This window comes from Passer domesticus, unplaced genomic scaffold, assembly GCF_036417665.1.
Source record: "Passer domesticus isolate bPasDom1 unplaced genomic scaffold, bPasDom1.hap1 HAP1_SCAFFOLD_159, whole genome shotgun sequence".
Taxonomy (NCBI): domain Eukaryota; kingdom Metazoa; phylum Chordata; class Aves; order Passeriformes; family Passeridae; genus Passer; species Passer domesticus.
In genome coordinates, this window is record NW_026989947.1 from 55 (window position 1) to 17,160 (window position 17,106).

Sequence of the window (17,106 nt, forward strand, 5' to 3'; positions counted from 1 at the left end):
TGGGGGGACACGGGGTGACCCCCAAATCCGTCTGCTCCCCCTTTCTCCACTTTTTACCTCCTATTTTTTAGGATTTTCCTCATATTCTTCTGCAGTTTTCTCCCATTTTCCCCTTAGTTCTCCCCCTCCTCCTGGGTTTTCCCGATTTCCCCCCGTTTTCCCCCGTTCCCCACCTGCAATTCCCACCTCCGAGGTCCCGGCCAGGCACAGATCCTCGAAGCGCGCGGGGTCGATGGTGTAAACCTGGGAGGGGGCGGCGCTGGGCTGGACCCCGCAGCCCTCCTGGGGGGCACAGGGGGGTCACCCGGGGCCGCAGGGGGGCCGGGGGTGGGTCTCAGGGGGCTCGGGGGGGGGGCACTCACAAAAACGGCTCCGCGCAGCAGGTCCGGCACCGTCATGGGCAGGAAACCCTGGGAAAAAGGGAGATCGGGGGACTCCGACCCCCCTGGGACCCCCAGACCATCCCTAAACCCTCCCTGGGACCCCCCAGATCCTCCCTGGGACCCCCCCGACCATCCCAAACCCTTCCTGGATCCACCCAGACCATCCCAAACCCTCCCTGGGACCCCCAGACCATCCCAGGCCTTTCCTGGGACCCCCCAGACCCTCCTGGATCCCCCCGGAGCCTCCTTGGATGCCCCCAGACCATTCCAGACCCTCCCTGGGACCCCCCCAAGGTGCCCCCCACCTTGCTGAGCAGTTTCTGCAGGGTGAAGGTGACGAGGGCGTGCTGGAGCAGAGCCCCGGCCCCGCACAGGTAATAGGAGCGATGGCCCGACACGTGGGACAGGCGCCTGTGGGGTGGGGGACACGTGGTACAGGTGTGGGACAGGGCTGGGACAGGACTGGTGTGGCCCAGGTGTGTGCCAGGTGTGCCCCTGCAGGGGCTGCTCACCTCTGCCGGATGATGTCCAGCCCCTCCCCCAGCTCCAGGTGTCCCTTTGGCTCAAAATCAAACACTGGGGGAGGGGAGGGGGCACCTCTGTCACTCCTGTCACCTGGGTGACCCCAGACCCCCCAAATACCCCCCCAGACCCCCCCAGTACCCCCCCAATACATCCCAGACCCCCAAAACCTGTCCCCCAGACCCTCTAAACTCCCCCCAGACCCTCCCAAAGCCCCCAGACCCTCCAAATGCCCCCCCCCCAAGGACCCTTCTCCTCCTTCCCCACAACAAGAAGCGCCCCCAGGACCCCCCCAAAGACCCCCCCCAGCCCTCACCTGGTTTCTCACCAACCACCTCGAGCAGCCGGGCCTGGCTCTGGTCCCCGACGGGCTGGGGGGCACAAAGGGGGGTTTGGGGGGCACAAAGGGGGGTTTGGGGGGCACAAGGGCGGTTTGGGGGGGCACAAAGGGGGGTTTGGGGGGCACAAGGGGGGTTTGGGGGGCACAAGGGGAGGTTTGGGGGTGCCAGGAGACCCCCAGGGCATAGCAGAGGCGGGGCAGGGGGGTTTTGGGGGGTGTTTGGGGGTCTCAGCACAGCTGGGTGGGCTTGGGGTGATTTTGGGGAGGTTTTTGGGGTGATTTTGGTTGATTTTGGGGTGATTTCGGGGTTCTCACCACAGCGGGGTGCGTCCTGTTGGGCTGAGTGATTTTGGGGTGATTTGGGGGTGATTTGGGGGGTCTCAGCACAGCGAAGTGGGCTCTGTTGGGCTGGGTGGGTTCTGGGTGATTTCAGGGTGATTTTGGGGTCTCACCACAGCGGGGTGGGTTCTGTTGGGCTGGGTGGGTTTGGTGGGTTTTGGTTGTTTTTGGGGTAATTTTGGGGAGGTTTTTGGGGTGTTTTCAGGGGTCTCACCACAGCGGGGTGCGTCCTGTTGGGCAGCTGCAGGGCCCCCAGGTAGAACCTCTGCTCCAGCTCAGCCTCCTCGGCCTCCAGCACCCGCAGCTGCTCCCGGAGGCTCCGGCCCCGCTCCCGCAGCGCCGCCAGCTCCGGGTGCTGCCACAGGGCCACCGTGAGGGCCTGGGGGGCCACCAACCCCCCCCCGGCCCCCCCCAAAACTCCATTCCTACCGTCTTGGCCGCTGCCTTGTCGTGGGAGGCCTGGAGAGGGGGTGGAAAGGAGTCAGGGGGTCCTTGGGGGGGTCTGGGGGTGGTGGGGTGGTTCAGGGGGGTCCTGGGGGGGTTCCAGGAGGGGCTGAGCGGGGGGCAGAGGGACGCAGTGGAGATTTGGGGGGGGTCCCAGGGAGGGGTCTCACCATGATCTCGCGCACCCCCTGAGCCACGCGCCCCTTCTCGGCCTCCAGCCGGGCGATGCCATCGCGGACCTGCCCCAGCCGCGACCACGTCCGTACCTGAAGGGCGTGGCAAGGGCGTGGCTCGGGTGGGCGTGTCCCGCCACACCCAAACGGGGTCACCGGGGAAGCCACGCCCCCTGCCCACACGCAGGCCCCGCCCACCGCCGCTCCCGCCACTCACGATCTCGCGGAGCGCGGCGCCCCCTAGCGGCCCGCGCCGCCGCTCCAGGTCGCGCTCGCTGAGGGCGCTCACGTCGAGCCGCGGCCGCGCGCTCAGCCCCTCCCGCACGTGCTCGTAGAGGCGGCTCCGCCCCGCGGGAGCGGCCCCGGCGGCGGGAGCGGGGCCCGGCCCCGGAGCGGCCCCCGCGGCCCCCGCGCCGCCCGGCCCGCGCCGCCCGGCCCGCCGCCAGCAGCGCCCGGCGCGCCGCCATCTTGGCCACCCGTGTGAGGGGAGTCACGTGGGGGAGCCGGGGGCGGGGCCGGGCGCGCGCTCGCGGAACGCGCACGCGCGCACACCCTCCCCTCACGGCGGGCGGGCTCGGCCACGCCCACTTTCGTCCCGGCCACGCCCCCGGCCTCGGTCCCAAAGGGCTGCGGGTCCGGTGACCCCGGTGACCCCGGAGTGACCACCCAGTGACACCCCCCATGACCCCCCCGTGACCACAGTGACACCCCAGTGTCCCCTCATGATCACAGTGACCCCTGTGACCCCGGAGTGACCCCCCCCCATGACCCCCACGTGACCTTAGTGGCCCCCATGACCCCCCGTGACCACAGTGACACCCCAGTGTCCCCCCAGTGCCCCCCAGTGACCCCCTCATGATCACAGTGACCCCTGTGACCCCCACGTGACCTCAGTGACACCCCTGTGGCACCCCCATGACCCCAGTGACACTCCAGGGTCACCCCAGTGACCCCCGTGTCACCTCAGGGCCCTTCCCAGTCTCCCCGTGACCCCTCCCAGTGCCTCCAGTGTCTTCACCACCATTCCCAGTGTCCCTACAACCCCTCCCAGTATCCTCACCACTCTTCCCAGTACTTCCACTGTCCCCATGACCCCTCCCAGTCTCCCCATGACCCCTCCCAGTGCCTCCAGTGTCTTCACCACCCCTCCCAGTCTCCCCATGACCCCTCCCAGTGCCTCCAGTGTCTTCACCACCCCTCCCAGTCTCCCCATGACTCCTCCCAGTACCCCCACCACCCCTCCCAGTGTCCCACCCGCATTCCTATTCCCCCACCACCACTCCACACCACACCACCGCGTCACCAAATCCGCTTTAATCCCGATTTCACGCCCCCGGCCCGCTCCCATCCCCTCCCGAGGGGTGACCCCAGGACCCCCGGAGCCGGGCCGGGGGTCCCCGGGGGTCCCGCGCTCACTTCTTGGGCTGCACGTGGGCGCAGTCGTACTTGCCGCGCACCACGGTGAGCTTGACGCCGGGCAGGTCCTGCGTGCGCCCGCCCTGCAGCAGCACCATGTGGTGCTCCTGCAGGCCGTGGCCCTCGCCGGCACGAAGGCCACGGCCTCGCGGCCGCCGCTCATCCGCACGCGCACGCAGCGCCGGTTGGCCGAGTTGGGCTTCTTGGGCTTGCGGATCAGGTTCTTGAGCACCACGGCCTTGAGCTGCGGCCGGCCCAGCGTGGGCCCCAGGCGGCGCGGAGGGGGCGCGGGGCGGCCCTGCCGGTGCAGCTGGTTCAGGGTGGCCATGGGGCAGGAGGGCGCGGGGGGCGGCAGGAGCGGGCCCGCGCCTGTGGGGGGACACGACACGGGGGGTTTTGGGGTTTGGGTTTTTGGGTTTTTTTGGGGTTTTTTTTTTGTTTTTGTTTTTTTTTTGTGTTTTTTGGGGGGTTTTTTGGGGTTTTTTTTGGGTTTTTTTTGGGTTTTTTTGGTTTTTTTTTAGGGGTTTTTTGGGTTTTTTTGGTGGTTTTGGGGGGTGTTTTGAGTTTGTTTTTTTATTTTTGGGGGTTCTTTTGAGTTTTTTTTTTTGAGGTTTTTGGGTTGTGTTTTTTTTGGGGGGGTTTGGGGTTTTGGGGGGGTTTGGGGGGTTTTTTTTAATTTTTTGGGGGGGTTTGGGGGGGTTTTTAGGGGGTTTTTGGGATTTTTGGGGGGGTTTTTGGGTTTTTTTTGGGGGGGGTTCTTTTGGGGTTTATTGGGGGGGTTTTTTGGGGGATTTTTTTGGTTTTTTTAGGGGTTTTTTGGGTTTTTTGGTGGTTTTGGGGGAGGGTTTTGAGGTTTTTTTTTTATTTTTGGGGGTTCTTTTGAGGGTTTTTTTTTGAGGTTTTTGGGTTTGTTTTTTTTTTGGGGGGGGGTTGGGGTTTTGGGGGGGTTTGGGTTTTTTTTTAATTTTTTGGGGGGTTTTTTAGGGTTTTTTTTACTTTTGGGGGGTTTTTTGGGTTTTTTTTGGGGGGGGTTCTTTTGGGGTTTATTGGGGGGGTTTTTTGGGGTTTGTTTTTTGTTTCTTTAGGGGGTTTTTTGGGTTTTTTTGGTGGTTTTGGGGGGGGGTTGAGGGTTTTTTTTTATTTTTGGGGGTTCTTTTGAGTTGGTTTTTTTTTTTGAGGTTTTGGGTTTGTTTTTTTTTGGGGGGGGTTGGGGTTTTGGGGGGGTTTTTGGGTTTTTTTTTAATTTTTGGGGGGTTTTTTAGGGTTTTTTTTTGATTTTTGGGGGCTTTTGGGTTTTTTTTTGGGGGGGGTTCTTTTGGGGGTTTATTGGGGGGGTTTTTTGGGTTTTTTTTTTAATTTTTTGGGGGGTTTGGGGGTTTTTTTAGGGTTTTTTTTGGATTTTGGGGGGGTTTTTGGGGTTTTTTTTTGGGGGGGTTCTTTTGGGGTTTATTGGGGGGGTTTTTTGGGGTTTTTTTTGGTTTTTTTAGGGGTTTTTGGGTTTTTTTGGTGGTTTTGGGGGGGTGTTTTGAGTTTGTTTTTTTATTTTGGGGGTTCTTTTGAGTTGGTTTTTTTTTGAGGTTTTTGGGTTTGTTTTTTTTTGGGGGGGGGTTGGGGTTTTCGGGGGGTTTGGAGTTTTTTTTTTAATTTTTTTGGGGGGTTTGGGGGGGTTTTAGGGGGTTTTTGGGATTTTTGGGGGTTTTTTTGGGGTTTTTTTTTTGGGGGGGTTCTTTTGGGGTTTATTGGGGGGGTTTTTTGGGGTTTTTTTTTGGTTTTTTTGGGGGTTTTTTTGGGTTTTTTGGTGGTTTTGGGGGGGGGTTTTGAGTTTGTTTTTTTATTTTGGGGGTTCTTTTGAGGTTTTTTTTTTTTGAGGTTTTTGGGTTTGTTTTTTTTTGGGGGGGGTTGGGGTTTTGGGGGCGTTTGGGGGTTTTTTTTTAATTTTTTTGGGGGGTTTTTTAGGGGTTTTTTTTTGGATTTTTGGGGGGTTTTTTGGGTTTTTTTTTGGGGGGGGGTTCTTTTGGGGTTTATTGGGGGGGGGTTTTGGGTTTTTTTTTTAATTTTTTGGGGGGTTTGGGGGGGTTTTTAGGGTTTTTTTTTATTTTTGGGGGTTTTTTGGTTTTTTTTGGGGGGGGGTTCTTTTGGGGTTATTGGGGGGGGTTAATTTTTGGGGGGGTTGGGGGGGTTTTTAGTTTTTTTTATTTTGGGGGGGTTTTTGGGTTTTTTTTTTGGGGGGGGTTCTTTTGGGGTTTATTGGGGGGGTTTTTTGGGGGGGTTCGGGGGTATTTACGAACTGCAGCGCGGCAGCGAGGCGACGGCCCTCAGCACGGCGCGGAGCGACATCTCCGAGGCTCTGAGGGGAGAACGCGCGGTCAGAAGGCAGCGGGGAGCGGCGGGACCGGAGCCCCACAGTGTGAAGGCAGCGGGCAGCGGCGACACAGGAGCCCCCACGTTCCCCTCAGCGCGCCGCCATCTTACCCAGATCACAGCGCGCCGCACTGCGATTGGATAGCAGAGATGCCAATCTCCGTGCTTCGCGCGGTGATTGGTCAGACTGGAGAGCTGTACTCTGGAGACCCGCCCCTTCAGCAGCAACTTCCGCGTTAGGCACCGCTCCTCCTCCTATAAACCCCGCCCCTCCCCCTGTAAACCCCGCCCCCAAAGGCGGCTCCCCGCCCATATTGAGCTCCTCTCCGCCCTAGGCCACGCCTCTTATCCATATATGGCTCCTCATCCCCGCGCTTATTGCCCATATATGGCTCGCCACACCCCCTCCCGCCCGTATCCCCGCCCTTCGGGGGCGCGGCCTGTCGCCGCGGCGACGCGGGCGTGGGAGGACCCGGATGTGCCCCGGTCCCAACATGGCGGCGGCGGCGGCCGAGTGAGGCCTGAGGGGGCCCGGGGGGCGCTGAGGGGGCCCGGGGGGGGATTCGCGGCTATCGGGGGGCTCTGAGCGCCGGAGACCCCTCCCAGGGCCAAGGAGGGCGCTTGGGGGTGGGCTCGGGGGCTCCCCAAATCCCCCGAGGGGCGGCAGACGCAGCCTGGGGTTCCCGGAGAGCAGCGGGATGAGGATCCAGCCGCCCCCCGCCCCAAAAAAAACCTCAAAAGGGGAGCCCGGGGGCTGCTCCTGAGGGAATTCCCTTCTTCCCGTGCAGCACTTTGACCGGAGGACCCGGAATGCGGAGCTGAGGCAGAATTTTCCCCTCGGCGGAAGGTAGGAAGCGAATCCGGAATTAATTCCCGGGATTCCTCATCCCTCCGGGATTTGGGGTCTCCTCCCCGCGCTCCCATCCAGCCCCTCAGCCCTCGGATGGGTTTTTCCCAGAGTTTCTTGTGGGTTTGGGTCAGGAGCTCCAAGGCGGAGGGGCACTGGAGCTCCTCAGGACTTCCCAAACTCATCAAAAACGGAGTTTCCCCCCAGTTTTGGTGCAGCGGGAAGGGAAATTGCCATCCCCACTGGTGTTCTGTGGTGCTCCTGCTGCCATTCCTCAACGGAAAAGGAGAAAAAAAAAAATCAAAAAAAGCCTCTGGACCTGGGCTTTAGTTGCTTTTTTCCTGAAATTTAGTGAGATTTTAAATAAGCAATGGTGGGATAGAGGGATTGGCCCGCGGTGGGCTTGGAAATCAGTGGGAATTGGGATTTTGGGGAACACCCAGATGTGGAAAAGATCCAGCAGTCCTTTGGAAATAGCCAAAAACCCCATTCCCTGTTGGGGTTTGGGGCTAAAAGGTGGGAATTTGGTCACCAACATCTCATTAACAGCAGCAGAATGAGCAGGAGTTTCCAGGAAGAAATTCCAAGGATATTCCTGCCCCTGGCTTTGATTAATGTTTTAATTTGTTCGCTTCCCACGGGGTGGAACCTGGGTTCCCTGGGAGGAATATTTGGGTTTTCTGGAGGAATTCCCAGCAGGGATTCGCCGTTTTCCTGGATTTTGGTGACCTGGATCGTTGTGGGTGGACGGGATCGTTACTGATTAGTTGGGTCTCCATTAATTGGATCTCCAATAACTGGATCGCCAATAACTGGATCTCCATTAACTGGGTGTTCATTAATTGGATCTCCATTAATTGCATCTTCATTAATTGCATCTCTATTAACTGGATGTCCATTAATTGCATCTCCATTAACTGGATCTCCATTAACTGCATCTCCATTAACTGGATCTCCATTAACTGGATCTCCATTAATTGGATCTCCATTAACTGGATCTCCATTAACTGGATCTCCATTAATTGGATCTCCATTAACTGGATCTCCATTAATTGGATCTCCATTAACTGGCCCTTCCTCTGCCCCGAGCCGGAGATTCCCGGCGTTCCTCCCTCCCTCTCCCTGCACTTCCAGCTCCAGGGAACCTTCCTGCTGCAGGAAGGGAGCGGAATTCCGCCGGAATTCCTCCTTTTCCCCTTCCTCTGACACTTTTTCCCTCTCCTGCCTCCCTCCCATCCCGCTTTTCCCGGTTTCCCTTTTTCCCAGGAGCTCGCATCTCCTGCTTCCCCTTCCCGGATTGTTTTTTTCCTGTTCCCGTGAGCTTCGGAGGCTCCAGATTCCTGGAATTCCGGGATTCCTCCGGGGCAAAGGCCGGCACTTCTCCTCCTCTTCCTCCTCCTCCTCCTCCTCCTCCGGCAGATCCAGCTGGGCCAGTCCAACCCGCCCTTCCTGGCCGGACTGCTCCGGCCCTGGGCTGGCTTTCCTGGGAATTGTGACCCCTTTGTGGGGATTCCAGCCCCTTCCCAGCCTGGTTTTCCCGGGAATTGTGACCCCTTTTGGGGGGAATCCTGGGATTCCAGCCCCTTCCCAGCCTGGTTTTCCTGGGAATTGTGACCCCTTTTGGGGGGAACCCTGGGATTCCAGCCCCTTCCCAGCCTGGTTTTCCTGGGAATGTGACCCCTTTTGGGGGGAATCCTGGGATTCCAGCCCCTTCCCGGCCTGGTTTTCCCAGGAATGTGACCCCTTTTGGGGGGAACCCTGGGATTCCACCCCTTCCCAGCCTGGTTTTCCCAGGAATGTGACCCCTTTTGGGGGGAATCCCAGGATTCCAGCCCCTTCCCGGCCTGGTTTTCCTGGGAATTGTGACCCCTTTTGGGGGGAACCCTGGGATTCCAACCCCTTCCTGCCTGGCTTTCCTGGGAATTGTGACCCCTTTGTGGGGATTCCAGCCCCTTCCCAGCCTGGTTTTCCCGGGAATTGTGGCCCCTTTTGGGGCGAATCCCGGGATTCCAGCCCAGGGGATTGAGCTGCAGCTTCGGCACCGCCCAGCGCCCCTTCCCACTTTGGGCAGCGGGATGGAGCCAAACGCCACGTCTGGAATGCCACGATGGGCATTTGTTTTCCTGAAATTCACCCAGCTCCGGTCTAAAAATCCTGAAATTTGCTGCAAATCCCATTTCGGTCCCTTCCTGGGTGCTCTGCTGCCCAGTGGCATCTGATTTTCCTGGATTTGGGCTTTATGGGAGGGCACGAAGTGCCTCTGTTCACGTTTTTTCCCTTTACTTTTCCCTTTCTTTTTCATCCCGAAGCTGCCAGCAGGATTCCCACCAGGACACAGCCTGAATGCCACTGATTTTGGGGAGAATTTGTGGGATTTTGTTGGGAATTTTAGGGAAAACACGGGATTATTCCACCCGGTGTGGACTCAGTTCCTTGTTAATTGGTTACTAATTAAACCCCGCTGGGATCCCAGGAATGCGACCTGGGAAGGGCTGAGGAATGAGTTCACCCCCTCCTGGCCCCCATCCCACCCTCTGGAATTCTTCAGGACCTCTCTGCTCCTGCCAAGTGCCACCAGTTTTTCCCCAACCATCTGAAAGGAAGAGGCTTTTGGGGTGAAATCCCACGGATTTGGTGTCCAGATACTGCACTTCCCTGACGTCCTGGCTGACCTGGATCATCCTCGGATATTTCCCATGGAAAAGCCCAAATGCAGCAGATTTTAATCCTCCCACTCCAAATTCAGCTGCAATTCCCCCAAACCAGGAGAATTTTCCATCTGAAAATGGGATTTTGGCAATCTGGAGAGGATCCCAGCAGTGTCCTAGGAAGGTGGAAGGAGGGATCAGCGTGGGATGAGCAGGGAAAATGGAGAATACACAGAATTCTGGCAGTTTTTGGCTGGGCTCGAAGTGGAGGAGGAGAAAAACTTCATAATGGATCATTGGTTTAGGGAGAAAACCTCAAAGACTGGGAAAAACTGTGAGAAAACCTTGGAAGCACTGGGATTCTGGAGCCTGGAAAATGGATTGAGCCAAGAAGCTGGAAAAAAATGTGAGGAAACGGGGAAATTGCCACCAGAAAAAAGCAGTGAAAGTGGGAAAAATGGACCCACGCAGGATCCATGGGATTTTGGGGCCATTCCCAGTGGGATTCCTGCCCCCACTGAACCCAAAACATTTCCAACTCAGCTCGTTCTTGGCCTGAAAACTGCAGGAAAAACATGGAAAACCAGGGAATGAAATCAGCCAAACCCAGAGCACTGATCCTGGCGCTGGGATCCCAGGAAAAGCAGATTTTTTGGTGTGCTTTTGAGGTGTTTTAAATCTGTTTGTTGGTTCGGGTTGGGTTAATGGACTAATCCCATTTCCAATGGGAATTTCTGGTGCTCCTGGCATTCCCAAGCTTGGACTTGGGGGGAAAATGGGAAGTAATTGGATAAAAGTGGAAGTGGTCGATGGATAAAAATCACTCCAACAATGGGATTTTCAGGGCTGATCCAGTCGATCCCAACGATGGATAAAAATCATTGGAACAGCGGGATTTTGGGGCTGATCCCATCCATCCCAACGATGGATAAAAACAATTCCAACAGCGGGATTTTCAGGGCTGATCCTGTCCATCCCAACAATGGATAAAAATCGTTTGAACAGCGGGATTTTGGGGCTGATCCCCTCCCCACTTCATCCCAACAGCATTTCCCATTTATTCCACTCTAACGATGGGATTTGGGCGCCCATCCCGCTCCCGGGGCCGTTCCCCGTTACGACACCGGATTTCCGCGTCCGTTCCCCTTCCCAGGGCTGGATTTGGGGGGGCTGACACCGTTCCCGACGCCATCTCCCCTCTCCCACCCCGCTAACCCCGGCGTTCTGGGTTGCCAGGAGCGCGTCCCGGGCCATGTTCTCCAAGAAGAAGAAGCGGGTGGAGATCTCGGCGCCGTCCAACTTCGAGCACCGCGTGCACACGGGCTACGACGCCTCGGAGCAGCGCTTCACGGGGCTGCCCCGCCAGTGGCAGGGGCTGCTCGAGGAGTCCGCCCGGCGCCCCAAGCCCCTCGTGGACCCCGCCTGCATCACCGCCATCCGCGGGGCCCACAAGGTGCGGGGGCACCGGGAGCGTTGGGAATCCCGCGGGGTTACTGGGGAGCGTTGGGAATTCGGGGTGGTTACGGGGTGGGGAGGGTGTGGCAAGGTGGCCACTCTGGGTTTGGGGTCTTGGAGGAGTTAGCAGGGTTCTGGGTGCTCTGCAGGGTTGAGCTGGGGGCGGTTTGGGGGTCCTGGAACGAGGGGATTTTGGGGTTGTTTGGTATTCAGGGGTTGTGGAGCAGGTTGCGTCAGGGGTTGATGTTCAGGGGTTGTGTCAGCCACTGGAAAAGCCAAACTGGGGGGAATTTGGGGGTCAGGGAGGTGGGAGCTGGGTCCCCATGCCTTTCCTACCTGCCAAAAAGACGAACTGGGGGAGTTATGGATCAGGGGATTTTGGGATTGTGGGGGAGGTGGGGGCTCATTCAGTCCCAGGAGTGGGTTTGGGGGAATTTGGGGTCTTGCAGTGTATAAGGGCATCCTGCATACTCTTTGGGGTCAAACTGGGAGGAATTTGGGGGTCTTGGGGCAGGGAGGTGACGATTGGGTCCCCCAGGACAGGGATTCCCCTGGTGAGACCCTTCCCCACACCTGGAACCAGCCCACCCCGTGGGAACTTGGAGTCATTCCCACCTGACCTCTTCCCCATTGTGTGTTCCCAGCTGTTTAAGGCCCTCATTCCCACATCCCCCCGTTCACACATCCCCCCATTCCCACGTCCACCCATTCCCACCTCAGCTCTGATGTTGCCCCAGTTCCCACCCCATCAAACCCCCCAATATTTTGGGACCCTCCCCGTGAGGCCGGACCCCAATCCCCGGGGAGCACCCGGGATCATTTGGGGCTCTGCAACTCTCCCCAGAGGGACACCCCAGCCAAGCCCCCTCCCCTCTGCCCATCCCGCCACCCTCCTGCAGCCATTCCATGTCATCTTTCTGTTGTTTTTTTCCCCTTTTTCCCCCGTTTCCCCCGTGTGTCCCCCCCTTCCCGCAGCCCATCGTGCGCGGCTCCAAGGGGACGCGGGATGGGACCCCCGGGGGCCGGGACAGGACCCTGGCGTGGCTCCTGGACGAGCTGGCCGCCGTCTCCGTGTCCCGCTCCAACTCCCTGCGCCGGGACAGCCCCCCCTGCCCCGCCCGGCACCCCCCGGAGAACGGCCTGACCCCGGGACCCCCCCCGCTCCCGCCCGGAGCCCGCCAAGAGCCGCCGCGGGGACCCCGAGCCGAGCCCCCCGTCCCAGCCCCGGGGGGACCCCAAAGCTGCGGCCGGGCGGGAGCCCCCCCCACCCTCACCCCCACGCCCCCGGGGGCCGCCCCAAATCCAGCTCGGCCGGAGAGGGGCCCCCGCGGCCCCCGGCCCGCGAGCAGCGCCCGCTCTCGGGGCCCGAGCTGCGGCCCCCCGATGCCGGCGGCGCCCCCGGAGCGGGGCCGAAGACGGCGCCGGGACGCCCCTTCCACACCTACCCCCGCGCCGACACCGACCCCGGCCCGGGGGGCAGCGCCCAGGTAAAGGGGTGTGCCCCGGCCTTCCCTCGTCCTGCTCTTGCTGCTCTCCTTGCTCTTGCAGAGCGGGTTCTCTGCTCCTCTTCCTCACGGCTTGCCGTGCTCCGCTGGGATCGGCAGCAGCTTCCTTGCCCAGCCGCATCCTTGGCTCTGGAGCAGCTTCCTCTTCTTTTTCTTCTTCTGCCTCCTCCTCCTCACTGTGCTCGTCCTGTTCTTTCTCGGAAGCAGCTCCTCTGCTCCTCTTCCTCGCAGCCTCCCAGAGTGGGGATGTGCAGGGGCCACCTCCTGCCCTGGCACCGAAACCGTTTCCTCTTCCTCGCTCTGCCTCTCCTCTTCCTCCTTGGAAGCAGCTCCTCTGCTCCTCTTCCTCGCAGCTTCCCTTGTCCCACTCGGACTCAGGGTGTCCTGAAGACCCCCAGCTCCACGCTTCCTTCCTGCTGCTGCGTCTGTGCCTCCAGAGTCTCTTCCTCCCCCACCTCCTCCTCCTCCTCCTCCTCCTCACTCAGCCCTTCCCTGCGGCCCCTGACATTCCCGCGGGAATTCCTGACTCCCCTCTCCGCTGTCCCCACAGGCCGAGCCCCACGCGGGGCGCCCGCAGGAGGTGACCCCCAACGGGCCGGTCCCCGGCGCCTCCCAGGCCCCCGGCGCCCCCCGCCCCAAAGCCCCGGAGCCCCCGGCCCCGGAGCCCCCGGCCCCGCGCGCCCCCCGGCCCCGCGCCCGCCCCGGCCGGGGGGGCCCCAGCGCGTGTCCCACGAGCAGTTCCGGGCGGCGCTGCAGATGGTGGTGGACCCCGGCGACCCCCGCACCTACCTGGACAACTTCATCAAGATCGGCGAGGGCTCCACGGGCGTGGTGTGCATCGCCACCGTGCGCGGCTCCGGCAAGCTGGTGGCCGTCAAAAAGATGGACCTGCGCAAGCAGCAGCGGCGGGAGCTGCTCTTCAACGAGGTGAGGGCAGCGGCGGCCCTGGGGACCCTTGGGGGGCTTGGGGAACCCTTGAGGGACTTGGGGAACCCTTGAGGGACTTGGGGAACCCTTGGGGGCTGTGGGGAACCCTTGGGGGTCTTGGGGAAACCTTGGGGGGCTTGGGGAGCCTTTGGGGGACTTGGGGAAACCTTGAGAGCCTTGGGAACTTCTTGAGATCATTGGGGAGCCTTTGGGGAATCCTTGAGAGCCATGGGGACTCCTTGGGGGACTTGGAAACCCCTTGAGATCCTTGGGGAGCCCTTGAGATGCTTGGGGAACCCTTGGGGGCCTTGGGGAGCCCTTGGGGGCCTTGGGAACTTCTTGAGAGCCTTGGGGAGCCCTTGAGATCCTTGGGGAGCTCTTGAGAGCCCTGGGGAACCCTTGAGGGACTTGGGGAGCCCTTGGGGGCTGTGGGGAACCCTTGGGGGTCTTGGGGAACCCTTGGGTGGCTTGGGGAGCCTTTGGGGGACTTGGGGAAACCTTGAGAGCCTTGGGAACTTCTTGAGATCATTGGGGAGCCTTTGGGGAACCCTTGAGAGCCTTGGGGAATCCTTGAGAGCCATGGGGACTCCTTGGGGGACTTGGAAACCCCTTGAGATCCTTGGGGAGCCCTTGAGATCCTTGGGGAGCCCTTGGGGGCCTTGGGAACTTCTTGAGAGCCTTGGGGAGCCCTTGAGATCCTTGGGGAGCTCTTGAGAGCCCTGGGGAACCCTTGAGGGAATTGGGGAGCCCTTGAGGGCCTTGGGGAACCCTTGAGGGACTTGGGGAACTCTTGAGATCCTTGGGGACACCTTGAGAGCCCTGGGGCACCCTTGAGAGCCCCGGAGAACCCTTGAGGGCCTTGGGGACCCTCGGGAAGGGAACTTCTGAGTCCCTCAGGAACCCCTTGGATCCCTCATGGCCCCCTCAAAGCCCCTCAAAGACCTCTTGGTGACCCACTAGGGACCTCCTGACGCCCTGGGGACCCCCGAGGAGGGTCCCAGGCTCTCATCCCCGTGTGTCCCCCCCCTCAGGTGGTGATCATGAGGGACCACCAGCACGAGAACGTGGTGGAGATGTACAACAGTTACCTGGTGGGCGACGAGCTCTGGGTGGTCATGGAGTTCCTGGAGGGCGGCGCCCTGACGGACATCGTCACGCACACCAGGTGGCTGGGGGTGGCAGGGCTGGCAGGGAGGTGGCGGGGTGGTGACAGGGTGGTGACAGCGCTGTCCCCAGGATGTCCGAGGAGCAGATCGCGGCCGTGTGCCGCTCGGTGCTGCGGGCGCTCGCCGTGCTCCACGCCCAGGGCGTCATCCACCGCGACATCAAGAGCGACTCCATCCTCCTCACGCACGACGGGCGGGTAGGAGCCCCCAGAAATCCCCCCCAAACTCCCCCCGACCCTTTGGGATCCCGCCCTGAGCGGCCCCGGCCCCCCCGGCAGGTGAAACTCTCGGATTTCGGGTTCTGCGCCCAAGTGAACAAGGACGTGCCGCGGCGCAAGTCCCTGGTGGGGACGCCCTACTGGATGGCCCCCGAGCTCATCTCCCGCCTGCCCTACGGCCCAGAGGTGGGTCAGGGGGCTTGGGGGGGTCCTGGGGGTCCTGGGGTTCATTGGGGGGTGTTTAGGGTGGGTTTCAGGGGGTTTGGGGTGGGTTTCAGGGGGTTTGGGGTGGGTGTGTGGGCCCCCGAGCTCATCTCCCGCCTGCCCTATGGCCCAGAGGTGGGTCGGGGGGCTTGGGGGAGTCCTGGGGCTCCTGGGGTTCATTGAGGGGTGTTTAGGGTGGGTTTCAGGGGGTTTGGGGTGGGCGTGTGGGCCCCCAAGTTCATCTCCTGCCTTCTCTGCCGGCTTGAGGTGTCTTGTGGGGAGGTTGGGATGGGTTTGAGGGTGCCCAGGATGGGTTTAGGATTGCCCAGAGTGGGTTTGGGGAGCATAGGGTGGATTTAGGATGGGTTTAGGATTGCCCAGGGTGGGTTTAGGGATGCCCAGGGTGGGTTTGGGGAGCATAGGGTGGATTTAGGATGGGTTTAGGATTGCCCAGGGTGGGTTTGGGGGTACCCAGTGTACGTTTGAGGGGCTCCAAGTGGCCTCCCTTCCAGACCCCCCCATTCTGGATGCTGTATATTTGGGAGTGGGGGCACGGAGTGGGTTTGAGGGGCTCCCCCGTAACCCCCTCCTCATTTTCGGTGTGACTGTCCCCCCCCCAGGTGGACATCTGGTCTCTGGGAGTGATGGTCATCGAGATGGTGGATGGGGAACCCCCTTACTTCAACGAGCCCCCCCTCAAAGCCATGAAGCTGATCCGGGACAACCTTCCCCCCCGGCTCAAGAACGGCCACAAGGTACCTCGGGGTGACCCCTTCCCCCATTTCTGGGCAGCCCCGGGGGGTGCCTGACACCCCCTTTCCGTTCCCCCCAGGTGTCCCCGTCCCTGAAGGGGTTCCTGGAGCGGATGCTGGTGCGGGACCCGGCGCAGCGGGCCAGCGCCCCCGAGCTGCTGCGCCACCCCTTCCTGGGCGTGGCGGGGCCCCCCGCCTGCATCGTGCCCCTCATGCGGCAGCACCGCCTGCGCTGAGACCCCTCCCCACCGCGGGGGAGACCCCGGCCCCCTCCTGCTCCTCCTGCTCGGCGGCACCCCCGAACCGGAGCGGGACCGGGGTGTTCTGGGGGGACGCCGGCCCCCCAACCTGTACTACTGAGCTGGGGACCCCACAGCAGAGATTTTGGGGGGATGGGAAGGGGTGGCTGTCCTCCCAGAGATCTGGGGGTGCACGGGCTCATCCTGGTCCCTCCCGCCCTTGGGACCCATTTTGGGGCATTTCCCCCTTTTTTTGGGTTTTTTTTTTTTAGCCTTCTCTTTTCTACCCACTTTGGGCACTGGGGTATGGCCCCCCTACATCTCCGTGAGAGGGGGGGTCCCCAAAACTACAGCCCCCCACCTTTCCCCACCACACCACACTACTGACTGGGGGTGTGTCCCCCCCCCCGGGCCTTCCTCGCCTGTTTTTGTTGATTTTGGGGTTTTTTTTGGTTGGTTCCTCCCCCCTGCAACTCCCCCCTGCACCCCCGGGTTTGTTTTTTAACAAAGTGATATTTATATGGTCGGGTTTTGTACCGCGCGGGATGGGGGGGCCCGGGGGGACACGGGGCCCCCCCCAGATTACACGTGTCCTTTTGGACCCGCCGTGTGCCGTGTGGTTCTTTGGGGGGTGGGGGACGTGCCCACGGGGTGGGGGGGGCACGGGGACACCCCCCCCAATAAAGGACCCCCCAGGCAGGAGCTGCTGCTGCCTCAGGGCTTTATTGGCTGCACGGGGGGCAGGGGGGGCACGGTTCTGGTGGCCCACGGGGCACGCAGGGTCTCGCAACACCTTGGCCCGGCTTGGCTTGGCTTGGCTTGGCTTGGCTCAGCCCGGCTTGGCTTGGCCTGGGTCGGCGTGGCTCAGCTCGGCTCGGCTTGGCTTGGCCTGGGTCGGCGCCCGATGGTGAATCTTGGCCAGGGCTGGCTGGTTTGTGTCGGCTCGTCTTGGCTCACGCCAACACCTCTTGGCCAGCTTGGGGGTGGTTTGGCCCACGTTGGCTCAGGCTGACCCGCGCTGGCTCACGTCGGCCCATGGTGGCGCACGCTGGCACGTCCTGACCCACGCTGGCACATTGCGACCCACGTTGGCTCAGGCTGACCCACGCTGGCCTGTGTTGGCACGTCCTGACCCACGCTGGCACATTGTGACCCATGTTGGCTCAG

The 17,106-nt window shown here is 61.0% G+C and overlaps 2 protein-coding genes across 2 annotated transcripts; one reads left to right on the forward strand and one right to left on the reverse strand.

Annotated features, from left to right (window-relative positions):
• Positions 1 to 3,508: 3,508 nt before the first annotated feature.
• Positions 3,509 to 6,106, reverse strand: LOC135291938 (small ribosomal subunit protein uS12m-like). The gene is given in 3 exon segments (XM_064406181.1): positions 3,509 to 3,744; positions 3,747 to 3,986; positions 5,906 to 6,106. Coding segments are annotated over 3 exon segments (420 nt in total). The 5' UTR covers positions 5,955 to 6,106; the 3' UTR covers positions 3,509 to 3,613.
• A 313-nt stretch (positions 6,107 to 6,419) lies between these two features.
• On the forward strand, positions 6,420 to 16,540 carry LOC135291940 (serine/threonine-protein kinase PAK 4-like). The gene is made up of 10 exons (XM_064406183.1): positions 6,420 to 6,492; positions 6,767 to 6,825; positions 10,710 to 10,926; positions 11,904 to 12,143; positions 13,154 to 13,360; positions 14,392 to 14,525; positions 14,597 to 14,723; positions 14,805 to 14,930; positions 15,569 to 15,703; positions 15,781 to 16,540. Exons 3-10 carry the CDS (start codon positions 10,726 to 10,728, stop codon positions 15,934 to 15,936), a joined length of 1,326 nt encoding a protein of 441 aa, XP_064262253.1. The 5' UTR covers positions 6,420 to 6,492; positions 6,767 to 6,825; positions 10,710 to 10,725; the 3' UTR covers positions 15,937 to 16,540.
• The last annotated feature ends 566 nt before the right edge of the window (positions 16,541 to 17,106 follow it).